At 41.2% G+C, this 13258-nt stretch overlaps 1 protein-coding gene across 1 annotated transcript in view; it reads right to left on the bottom strand.

Annotated features, from left to right (window-relative positions):
• The window catches only part of MED17 (mediator complex subunit 17), a 717849-nt gene that overhangs the window by 403737 nt on the left and 300854 nt on the right, over positions 1–13258 (bottom strand). Inside the window, exon 5 of the mRNA XM_044072197.1 lies at positions 6651–6735. Within this exon, the coding sequence (XP_043928132.1) occupies positions 6651–6735 (85 nt within the window). The remainder of the gene's footprint in view (positions 1–6650; positions 6736–13258) is intronic.

Here is a 13258-nt window from a genome sequence, read left to right on the forward strand (position 1 = left end):
TATATGAAAAATGAGAGCCTTTTAAAAAATAAACAAACTGATGCCCTTCCTCTGCCCACTATCCTCCCCTTTCTAAATTTTCTATATCCTTGCTCCATTTTCCTCCCACTTATGTGATGAACTGGGTTGACAGTTTTTGTTGCGCTGGCTTCCTTGGCCTGGCTGAGTCTGTGTGTGTGGCAGCGATGAGGAGTATCATTGTACATATTAGCATGCACAGCCTCAAGTATGCATGTGTTTCTTTCCTGTATCATTATTCTGGATTAAGCACACTTTTCTAGCACTACTCCTCCACTGATCCTGCCTAATGCCAGCTGTCCTCATAAAACAACCCCGCCAATTTATTATGCACTCTTTTTCTCAGACTATTGCCACTGCAATATCAATTTATTTTTAAACAGCTGTGGGCTGCGTTCTGCTACACAATGCTTGTTTATGAATCCCAGCCTTAACTTTTTCATTCAATATCAAATCTTTCTATATAACTTTCAGGAAAGAATTCCAAGCAGAAAAGACCTTCTGGATTGGGGGGGGGGGGGGGGCTATAGATACATCCCTCTGATAAATGTGATCTCAAAGATATGGAAAAGGAATCCCTTTCAAATATAGTACTTTACAAAGGTATGCATGGTAGATCAAGAAGCTGCTGCTGTACATACATCTACTATGGAGACAATGCAGGAAAATGCTACTGAGGTGGAAAATGTCCTAGTATAATGACTCAGAATGTACCTTATGAAGTCTTTTATTTCTCATTCATATTCAGTATCTGCTTTATTCAAATGCTGGGCCATATGAAGCTGATTCAGACTATAGCAAACAATAAGCATAAGGCAAGGACCACTCCAGGTAGGAATGCCAGTCCATATTTAACCATACTTTTTGAACTAAAACAATAAGCAATTAAACAACCCTTTGGAAAGGCACAGTTTAGTAAAATTCTGAAAAAGGAACAAAGAGCTGGGCATCTTCCTGATAGGAGTTGTATCTCTGACTACCCATGATGTAAAACAGGGACTCTCCAGAAATTAAATACCGGAATACAGAAAAAAAACTGACAGACTAGGATGAACATGGTCCAAAGGGGGATACGTATGTTAGGAAATTCTAACCCCTTCCTTTTCAAACAGGAAGAGCTGTCTAATCTTGAGATAACAAAATGCGCCTAGAATGAGTAACATTAACCAAGAAAACCAGTTCTCCAGTACAGTTACTTCTAGTTGGAGTATCAGGTGGGTCAAAGTGAGGGCTATATGAGCTTCTCCAACATAAAAAAGATGCCCCACATAGGCAACAAAAGTCACAATAGAGGTAAAAGTAGAAATATCCCTTCCAAAAAGTTCTTACAGATGTTAATAACCATCAAACTGGCATACTGTCCTCCAATAAGAAAACTGGAAACAGATGCCAAGTGGACTTCACAGCAGAATGGCCCAAATCCATCAAGCAACTCTGATAAACACTCTAGTATCAAAGCTAGAACACAAAAAAGGATCTTGTTGTCCCAGGACTGTACACTTAATTAAACAAAAAAAATCTCAATTTTATGCGGCTGCCTTCTAACCCCTGAAAATGGAAATTTGTCCAGAACAGGAACGCAACTCGGTTACAGTAGAAACCAAAGGAATTATGATAATGAAGTGTGTGTGTGCAGAATGACTTGATATAGGAAAATGAAGCACAGTCTGGAATGCAACTTGGCTACATTGAAAATTGAAGGGCCCATGTTGTTAATGAGCCATTATTCAGACTCTTTCTTGGAACAGGGAAGATGCAACTGACAATGAATGACATGGTTCCTCAGAAGAAGAAACCATGCCTATCTTGAACAATAGAAACCTATCAAGGGTAAGGGTATCCTAAAAGACTGGATCTGACCAGGAGACATGGAATGACTGGACCGAAGAAAATGCATAAAAAGACCTACAGACCACTGAGGGATTCATGTTCTAAGAAGTAATGAAGGTAAAAGGAATGTGCATTTCTAGGAGGTGCGGAATACTAAAAGGCTGCATGCTGACTGACTCCACCACTGCAAGAGGAAGATGTTCATTTTGAAGGAGACAGCTTTTTGGTCTGACCTTGCCAAAGAAGACATTACATAGGGGAGGGTGGGAGGCAGCAATCTCCAACATTTATGAGGACCAGATCCAGTATGTTAGCATACGGACCAAATGTTCCAAAGTGTTTGTGATTACAAAGTCCAGGAATCCTTGGACCTGCAAGTTTGGGATTGTGTAGGATTCCCAGTGTATACAGGGATAGTTAAAGTCCACCATAAATATGGTATTAGGAGGAATGTTGTCTCCAGTAGGTCTTAAGTATTACCTATGGGTTTCATGGGTCACAGACAGTGATCTACAGCTTACAAGGATATGATATGGGACTTCACCTAATATAATTTGGATAGAAAGAAGATCACATGCATCATCCTGTTTGACCAAATTTTACGTGCTTGTTTTTGTTGTACATTGATACACTTCCTCCTTTAGTCCCTTGCCTATGCACTAGTTGGTCTAAGGAAGGCATTGCAACCCAGCCTTGCCATGGTGCTCTCCATGGTTTTAAACCACGCCTCTGTTAAGTGCACAGATGTCTGAATTTTCCAAGGTGAGGAGAGCTTGGATGGATGAAATTTCTTGTTCAGGCTTCTGGCATTCAGTAGTAACACCTTTAGATCCCTTTGGGCTGATTTTTTACCAAGCTGGAAATTTGTTAGTTTAGCATTGTACTATGGGGTAGGACAGTGTTTTAGCCAATATTCAAAAGCCTAGCAAGGACAAATGCAGAGCATCTTTGGCAATGCAACATATATATATATATATATATATATATATATATATATATATATATATATATATATATATATAGATATACAAATGCAGATCTATGTTGATCCATCGAAATTATGTTTCATCGAAATGTAAACCGTTAAACTCACTTTTGCGAAAGTGCACTCTGTCGAAAATGCACTTCCGCGAAACACAAAATAACAAGAAAAACAAACAAAAAATAAAAAAACAAAACACTAAATCACATTTATGCAGGGGGGCAAGCATGTACCCCCCCATGTGAGGGGCTGCGCCACCCCCTACTTAAATATACTAACTCCGAGATCATACTACAGTGGGAAAAAGGATATATTCCCTTATCCCTACTGTAACTCAATTCAGTGAACTGGCTTTTACGAAAGTGCACTTTCGCGGAAGTGGACTCGGCCTTCTGTTTGTCGATTAAGTGTACTTTCGACAAACAGAAGACAAGAGTGTATGTATATATATATATATATATATATATATATATATATATATATATATATATGTATATATTTTATATATATATATATATATATATATATGGGTCTATATCACATAGTCAAACTGCAATGAGTTTGACTACGTAAATGTCGAACCCGGAAGTTCAAAATGCAATAACTTCGAACATTCAGAACAGCAATTTTTTTTCCCCAGGAAAAAAAAAATCGTTGTTCCGGTACAAAACCAAAAAAACACACGTACACTATAAAATGTTCCTAACGTTGGGGGGCTTCGCCCCCCACACCCCCTACTTAAATAGAACTGCGAGATCGCACCACAGTGGGGAAAATAGCAAAGCTGAGGAAACGGCCCACCTAATTTTTTCCCTGGGAAAAAATTTGGTGTTCCATGGCTTCGTTATTTTGACATTTCGATCTTCCCAGTTCGATGTAACGGTGTTCGGACAGTGCATTCCAACTTCTAATATAAAAGCTATATATATATATATATATATATATATATATATATATATATATATATATGCACACACACACACACACACACACACACCCCTTGGGTCTATGTTCATTAACCAAAAGACCACTTACCCGAATCCGTTTCCAATGACAAGACTTCAACAAAACCTTAAAATTCTGAAACCACTAAGCACCAAGTTTCTTTCACCGGGAAACGAACCACTTGGCCACCAGGTTAAAATAATAAAACCCACAAAAATTAAACCCACCCAAGAGGGGGGCTTCACCACCCCTACACACCCATAAATATACCAACTCAGAGATCGCACTATGCAGGGGAAAAGAGTAAAGTTCACCCTGGTGGCCAAGTGGTTCATTTCCTGTGAAAGAACTTCAGTACTTCATGACTTCGGTTTTTCAAGGTTTCGTTAAAGTCATCTTGGCAAAATGGAATTCAGGTAAGTGGTCTTTCGGTAGTTATACACACACACACACACACACACACACACATATATATATATATATACACACACACACACACACACACACACACACACACACACACACACACACACACATACATATACACACATGCATGCACACATACACACACACAATTTTTTTTTCAAGGAATACGCCATATTCTGCACAATAACAGTACCTGCTTAACAGCACCAAATGAGTTTGACTGTCCAAGTGTGAAGCCTATTAAAACTATAGTGTCCACTGCAGAATCCTGGTAGTCAAAGGCATCTCAAAGAACAAGCAAGAGCATTATGGCACACTAACAAAAATCTGTAACTAAGATTCAAAGATCACAACTAGCCATGACATATCATGACCTCTGTTATGTCTATGGATGAAAGAACTTGCCATGGACAACATAGATAATCACCATACTGTGCTGAGTGTGCCAACATGCCAAACCTCAAGTCAGAATAACCTACAGCTAGTGCTCAAAGGGAATTACTACCTCAAAAGGATTCTATAGCATAGCACCTCATGAAATTCAAATCCGTTGCCATAAAACTGTTCATGTTTGTTTAGTTAACAGGACTGTATCATACTAAAATGTCTATTAATCCAATAAGCAAAGGTTAAAAGGTAGGAGCCACAAAAATGTCACCCTTTGTGCAACTGTCCATTTACTACAGCTGCCCCTTTAACAGGAAAATAATAGGGCACAACAAAGTGATCAGACCTAACTATAACAATAGAAAGCAGTATTAACACTAAAATAGAACAAACAAGAATGATAACCCAAAGAAAATGTCTTGGGAAATGTAGAACCCTAAGGCCATTACTCAATTAAATTGATTCTAATGCAGAACATAACTATATGTATAACAAAATACAATGTATGTCAACACATATCACTTATTTAACATCTACCAGCTAAGTGGGATGGTTTGTGGACTGTATTCAGCCTCTACTCAGACAACAAGGGCAAGAGTAAATTCAGTAACTTTAAAAACTATTCAGAGCAGCCAATCAACTAGTAAGTTTGTAATTTGTTTACATCAAAAATTGAAGCAGAAATCAAAAAGTTTTAAAGGAAGCTTTGGCACTTGTCAAACAGTCAAAAATTGATCAGAGCCATGCACAAATAAAAGGTAGACATAAACAATAACGCAACTCACATGAAATGAGAAAGAAGGAATTAGGAGCTGGATCTAAAATAAGGGATATTTATAATGGATAATTACTTCACCAAAAGATGTCATAAAAAGTACTAAAAGTAAAAGCGCTTGCAGCCGGGTGGTGCTCTGGGGGCACAGTCTAATGCAGCTACAGCCAAAAGAGCTGCCCCCGTTTCAGCAGGACAACGTATCAGAAGGCACACCTGCCTTCTGTGCGTCTTCAAAGTGACAGCATTTCTCCAGCTTACAGCTGATTCCAGCAAAACATCAAATGAAAAGGAGAAACAGTATCCTACAGAAGAAACATCCACAAAGCTGACAAGGTTTCCCAGTCTCAAAACATTTTTCCACAGAGACAGGGAAGGCAAAGCAGCATACCAACAATGATGCTGTTGAAACATGAAAATGTAGCAAACCCCATGGTATAAGTACAGGGTCCAGATACATCAAAGAAAAAGAAAGACCAGGAGGATGTAGGCAACAACAGCTGATGGCCGCATCTTCTGAAGCAGGTGAAGAGCATAAACATTTCCCATAATATACACCATAAAAGCAATGACTCTACCTCAATGTGGATAAAGCAAGTTGAAAAGGAGTGCAGATGTATGGAAATATGCAACTGTAGTAACTTCAAAAAAGGGAGAGAGGCTACAGGTGGGTCACCATTCCCTTAATAAAGGGTAGTCTACAGTGTGGCAAGTGTGACATATCAAACAGCTCTCATTGCTACAAGAGAACAAATTAGCAGTTTAGGCAAATGGGAAGATTCCTGGAGGCTACAATGTCGAAAGAGAGGCCAAAAGAGAGAAAAAAGAAGCAGTGTAACAGTAAATATCTCTCATGACTGCCATAGTCCCACCTTCTCAGTCAACATGAACCACAAGTAGAAAAAGTCATGTGGAAGCACTTAATAAAAGATGTACTGCAACGGTATATAATCAAGACAAAAAAAAGTGTTACTCGTAAAAGGACTCTAAAAGAAAACCAAAGTAAATGAGAAAAATAGACCATGAAGGAAAAACAGATAACCATAGCACAACCTACTCCAGCTCTACACAAAATGTCCAGACAATAATGCCTTCGCAAGTAGGCGAATTTGGCCAGAGCTCCCTTAGGGGGAAAGAGTTTACACCATACAAAGCTAATAAATTACAGTAATATTCAGTTGAAAAAAAAAGCCACGAAAACAAGAAAAAATGGCACATTATTGTTTTTTCCTACAGCAACTACTTTAAAACATTACACACAGCAAGTGAAAAACAGAAGAGTTCAATTACCTGGTTTTGACTTTGGAACAGGCCTCTTAAAAAGACTGACAGTACCAAGATCCCCAATATCAGAATCCTGCTTCTGAATAGAAACCTAAAGGAAAGCACGTAACGTTAACATTAACTCTTTATGTGTAAGATATATACATTTTCAGCAAATTAATATAAGCAAGCTATTTTCTTTCACTAGCTTTATTTATGTCAAAACATTACATTTCTTAGGTCACATTTAAATATGATGCCTTTTTTTGCTTCTGTACAAAATTTAGAGTAATAGCATAAAGGCAAAAATCTTAATTTCTTCAAGCAAAAGTACAGCATTTTTAGGGAAAAAATGTATACACACACACGCGTATAAATTCCCAGATGACTTCCCATTCATAAACCTGAACATTAAAACTAATGTGCTCCACAAGAAGCCTGATTAAGAAATGGCTTACAAGAAAGCAGACTAATGTCTGCAAAACTCTGTGCTTTCAAAGCCGTAGCAATACTACTACGAAAAGACAAAGTTCGACATAAAACTACAGCTAAGAAGGACTCTGGTACGGCAGCTCAGGTGGCCCAAGTTCCATTAATTGAATGAGCTCCAGACAGAACTGGCAGGGAGGACAGATGTGGCCATCCTGGGGGAAAGGGTGGGAACACAGCCAGCTGTGCACCGAGCCAAAATCTCAGCGATGGAATAGTAATGCAGATGTGTGGCCTGGGTGAAACATTAGGCTCACCAAATTACCAGCTGGTGGTAAATTTCAGCTTGGATGTGCAGAAGTGTACACTTGCAAGTGAAATCCACTTTGGGTCTTGACAGCACCACAAATCACATTTCCCCCCTCAAGGGGTAGGGTTAGGGCCATTACCAACGTCCCCATTGCTGGGATGACAGTGAGGGTACAAAGCACCTTCACGGCTGACTGAATAGCACTCCCTTCTCCTTCAGAACAGCTGTCATCCTGACACTAGATGAAATTCCTGGTGCCAAGAAGGGAAGAGTTGATGGATGGCAAGCACGGGGGTAAAAACAATATAGGAGAAAAACAAATTTAAGAAAGCAAGTTGTAATGCATTACTTTTTAAACAAATAAGCATAGAATAAATCATGGGTAAAGAGTTTTGAAAGAATATAAAGTAAAACAACACAGGGAAATATAAAACAAGATATTTAAATAGGTTATTTTTACATGCTACTCTGACCATTTATTCAAAAATAAATAAACTGAATATTTAAAATATTGTTAAGACTTCCACTGACAAAGCAGCACCACATCATCTGATCTTACTTTGCATTTGGAAGTCTGGGAGTCCATCCACAGAATATTAGCTTGCCTACAGTATGCATAAATAAAAAGCATTCCAGCCAGTAGTACTGGGAAGACTGTTGGGAAGGACCTGTGGGGAGAGTTCACTAAATGTGACACAATGGGAGGTTGGCATAATGGTTAAGGACAGTACAGTGTTTGAGTTTGACATGGGAGTAATTGGGTAGGCTTAAAAGGGTCCACAAAGCCAGTTAGCCAAGTACTAATCTATGAACTTATGCAGCTACTCCTGTAGTATTCTGGCTACACTTCTCAAGATTTGAATGTACAATGATTAAAATTTTTGCCCACCTAAAAGTACAGTTTTGTAACTACCATAAATGTAGATGTTCAAGTGCATACACTGCTGCAGTCATTACATTTGGGTTATCCTGCCGTCAGGCAGTCCCGCAGTCGGCCCGAGTTCCAAAGTCTTGGTCTGGCGTCGGTTGCAGTCGCTTCTTCCCTGATGTCAGTGCACCAGGGGTATAGAAGATGCAGCCGACGACATTTTCTTCAGTTTTTCTTGCCCCAGATGTCAGGTGCCCCCAAAAAGGTAGGCAATGTAAATTGCTAGTAAAACATACATAAGAAAAGCAATCAAAAACTTTCAGTTACTAGCAAATACTCCCCATAGGTAACAAAGGGTAGAAGGCTTGGGTAAGTACCAGCAAGTAAGATGGGAAGGAGGGAGGGTAACCTGGACTGCAGCAGTGTATACACTCAAACATCTACATTTATTGTAGGTACAAAACTGTACTATGTTCATCGTGTTACACTGCTGCAGTCATTACACTTGGGTAGAATCCCAAAGCTGAGGTAAGGTGGCTGGTTCTATAAGGCATTAGGGGTGGCTATAAGGCCCTGCAGGACTGCAGTGGCAAAGCCAGCTCTGGATTTAGAGTAAAGAGGCAGATGGCAATGCTTGACTAAGGAATCTGCCATGCAGCCAGGTTTAAAGTCTTGAGCTGGCCGTGAAGTATCTGATTGTTTTGCTGAGTCAGAAGTTGTGGGATTTGAGGCAAAATCCATAGTGGACCTTGTGCTAAGTTCTTTAAGATTGGGTACCAGTGCTGGCATGGCCAGTCTGGGGCAATCAGGATCATCTTTGGCTTTTCTTGTCTGGCTTTTATGAGTATCTTTGAAAGGAGAGGTAGTGGTGGGAAAGCTTATACTTGTAGGTTTTTCCAACTGAATGAGAGGGCGTCCACTTTCCATGCTTGTGGGTGGTAAGTCCTTGTGCAGAATTTCTGTAGCTGGCAATTCATTGGGGATGCGAACAGATCTATGTCCGGGCTCCACCATTTTTGTGTTATCATCCTGAACATTTGTGGATGTAATTTCCACTTGTGCAGATCCATGATGTTTCTGCTTAAGTCGTCTGTCACTGTGTTTTTCTCTCCTGGCAGGAATTGTGCTTGCAGATGAACTTGACAGGTTATAGCTGTGTTCCACAAGGTCATGGCTTGTCTGCAGAGGGGATATGAATGAGTGCCCCGTTGCTTATGTACCACATAACTGGGGTGTTGTCCGTCTTTAGTAGCAGTTGTCCTGGATGCAGAAGGTCCTTGAAAGCTATAAGGGCATTTTGTACAGCTAGCATCTCTTTTTGATTGATGTGAAGATGCCTTTGTTCTGCGGGCCACTTGCCCTGAATACATTTTCCTGCCATTTGTGCTCCCCAGGCGTAATCTGAAGCATCTGTTGTCAGTGTTTGCCTGGCTGTGGGTTGAGTGAAAGGCTGTCCCTTGTTGAGGTGACAGGCTTGAGCCCACCATCGAAACTCCTGTTGAAGGCAAGGAATAAGTGGTACTACTGTTTCTAAACTGTGACAGTGTTGAGACCAGACACTCTTTAGTTACCATTGTAGTTTCCTCATATGCAGTTTGGCATATGGAATTAGTAGTATGCAAGGTGAGATGTAACTCAAGGCCTGCAGAATTTTTCTTGCAGGGAGTTGGGTTTTTGTTGCCATCGATTGAAAATATTGAGTCAGTTGTCCTTGCTTGTCTGGCGTGAGATAAGCCATCTGGGCCGTTGTATTTAAGCTGGCACCCTGGAATATTATCTCTTCTGAGGGCACTAGTTTACTGTGTACCCTAGGCAAATTAGCAGTCTTGTACAAATGTCAAATGCTTTAGAAGAATGTATTTGCTCTCTGCTTGAATAAGGCAGTTATCCAAGTATGGGTAAATTTGAATTCCTTTTTGTCTGCAAAATGCAATTACTGGTGCCAGGCATTTTGTAAAGACCCTGGGCACAGTAGATAAGCCAAAGGGCAGTGCAGAGAATTGGTAATGCATTGAACCTGCTAAGAATCTGAGGTATCGTCTGCAATTTTGTCTGACAGGGACATGCAGGTATGCCTCCTTGAGGTCCAAAGTTACGAGCCACGCTTTCTTGCTCAGCATGGGAAGAAGCTGCTGTAGTGTTAACATTTTGAATTTTGGAACATCCAGGTAAGTATTTAGAGAAGAAAGATCCAGAATGGGCCTCCGGGCTTTGTCCTTTCTGGGAACCACTAAGAGTCTTGAGAAAATCCTTGTCCTTGCTCCTGTGTTGGTACCTTTTGAATAGCTCTCATGTCCAGGAGTGCTGTAATTTGTCTTTGAGCCTCTGCCCATTGATTTGGTGGCAGATTTGGCATTCCTTGTAACCTTGGCAGAGTGTGAAAGTGGAACCTGTAACCTTGAGACACAATATTGAGAACCTATTTGCCTTTGGTGATCATATGCCAATTGTGACTTAAAAGTGCCAGTTTTCCCCCCAAGGGGACTGCCAAGAGAGAGATGTTTGGCAGCTGTAGTGGGAAGTCATTGGGGCTGTTTTTTATAAGGCTGAGGCCTGTCTTCCCCTTCTTTCTGGGTTGAAGCACCCCATTGTGGTTGACCTCTGCCTCTTGGAAGTCTGTATCTGCCCCTTTGAGGTCGGTCTGAAACTGGAAAGGACCAATTCTTTGTTGGCCAATTTCTGCTAAATCGAGGAGGCTGAACCTGTAAGAAATCCTTCACCGTTTGCATAGATTTTGCTTTATCCTCCATTTTCTTTAATACCTCTTCTGCCTTAACTCCAACTAAAACATCCTGTTGCAAAGGTGCATCCAATAATTTTGCTTTAACATAATCGCCTCACAGTTAGACGTTGCCCGTTCGATTCTCAGTTAGAGCATCTTCTGTGTGGCGACATGCGTGAATGGGCGTTCCTTCGTTGAAGGTTGTGCGTTAGGCCTGGCAAGCCAGTACGTAAAAATCTACTGCCAATCATTAGCGAACCGGAGTTCCGCTGTGGCGACCCCTAACCGGGAAAAGCCGAAAGACACAACAACAACAACATAATCTGGTAAAGTCTGCTCTTTTAACCAAGCATGTCTTCTAATGACAGACCCTGTAACTGCTGCTCTACAGGAGGCCTCTAAGGAATCAAAACCACATTGCAAAGTATGTTTTCCCACTTGTTCAGCTGCATGCAATAAATACTGCATTTCCTTATAATTAGGAAGATCTGAATTTGGAAGCATTTTTGTTTCAACTGAGACATCAAATATTGCTGATATCTAAGCATGTGAAACTGGCAATTTAAGGCCCTCATTCCTAAAGTTGCAGATGTATATACTTTCTTCCCCCATCTGTCTAATGCTCTGGAATCTCTGTCAGGGGACTAGATTTTTTGCTGTAGAGGCCTTTACCCCTTTGGGACCCTGGGAAATAGTTTCAGGGTCAGCAACAGGGCTTTTATAAAGGAATTTGTGAGAGTCAGGGACTCTGTGGTATCTGTCTGGCTTAACTGGAGCAGGAGGTAAAGAATTAGGATTTAAACTGGATTCAGAATACACATTATCCACAATATCAAACACTGGCGGAATAGCAAGGGGTCTGTGTTGAGGTAATAAAAGAAAATCTCTGAGCCTCTTCTTGGATTCTGAATAATCCTGGCCCTCCCAATGGAAATGCTCCCGCATGATATGTAAGGTTTCCCCAAAGGAGTAGTCCTCTGGTGGAGAGGCTGAAGGAATTGATTCGTCAGCATCAGAATCCTCATAAGGGGGTAAAGAGTATCCTTGGTCTGAGGATGAATCTGAGGAGATGGACACCTGGTGAGATAAGTCATAGTCTGCATCCTGTCTAGGCCTTTTATCAGGAGGAGGGTGGGACCCCCTGATCAGAGTAATTAAGTCTTCGGCCATTTTGAGCATCTGTTTCTTAGGCATGGAGGCCTGTCCTGGTGAATGCTGAAGTTGTTTCTTTGTTTTAGATTTAGCAGAAGATTTAATGGTTAACTGAGTAGGCCTGAAATCATTCTCTGAAGTTGCGGGTTACTCAGCTACTCCGGAGACCTCTGAAGGGTTAGTCTCGGTAGACCGCAAGTCTGGTGTATCTGAAGGCCCAGCCATCTCCACGTGGGAGTCAGAGTCAGCCTGTGGTTCCAAAGAAGCAGTCGTCAGGGGCTGGGAAGGCGCCTCGCTGAAAACCAGAGAACCGGCGACTGGCCTAGAAGAGGCTTCGTCATCAGTTTTGGGCCTCGGATGCCTGTCCTTGTCTTTGCGTTTTTTGTGTAACCCGGTCGTCGGTTGTTCTGACGGCATGGTGTAATTGAATTTTCTGCCAAAATAATGTCGGGCAAAATCAAACCGACTTTTAATAGTGCGCTTGTTAAACCTAGCACAAAACCGACAACCTGTGACATTGTGTTCTGGGCCTAGGCATGGGATACAATAGGAATGGAAATCCTTATGAGGTATTTCCTTCCCACAAGAAATACAATTATTAACTTTTACTGACATCAGTCTGAGGCAAGAAAAAGTTTCCCCAACGGGGTACTTAGCTTTGTAGAAGACTTTGGTTCTAGATTCGGAATGAAAATCTCAGGAGTCGGCCGACCGGAACTTGCGAACTGCTTTTGCTTCAGGCACCGCGCGGCAAGAAAGACAGAAGAAAATGGTGTCGGCTGCATCTTATATACCCCTGGCGCACTGATGTCAGGGAAGAAGCGACAGCAACTGACGCCGGACCAAGACTTTGGAACTCGGGCCAACTGCGGGACCGCCTGACGGCAGGATAACCCAAGTGTAATGACTGCAGCAGTGCAACACGATGAACATCTCGGGCACATAGGTTCATAGGAGGTTGTTAGACTAAGGGCCCTAGGATGCTTACAAGCCTAGTCAAGTTCAACCCTTGTTCCCTTAAGGGTCTAAAGATATGTTCTATGTTATAAGTAGATCTAAATCAGCACCAAATGCCCCTATCCAAAGGGGACACAGGTGAAACCCCTGGGGTGAATTTGCAGTTTCCCATCCAATCGCCCAAGTTACACTTAAAA

The sequence above is a fragment of the Protopterus annectens genome, chromosome 5.part0, assembly GCF_019279795.1.
Source record: "Protopterus annectens isolate FY-2018-M chromosome 5.part0, PAN1.0, whole genome shotgun sequence".
Lineage (NCBI taxonomy): Eukaryota > Metazoa > Chordata > Ceratodontiformes > Protopteridae > Protopterus > Protopterus annectens.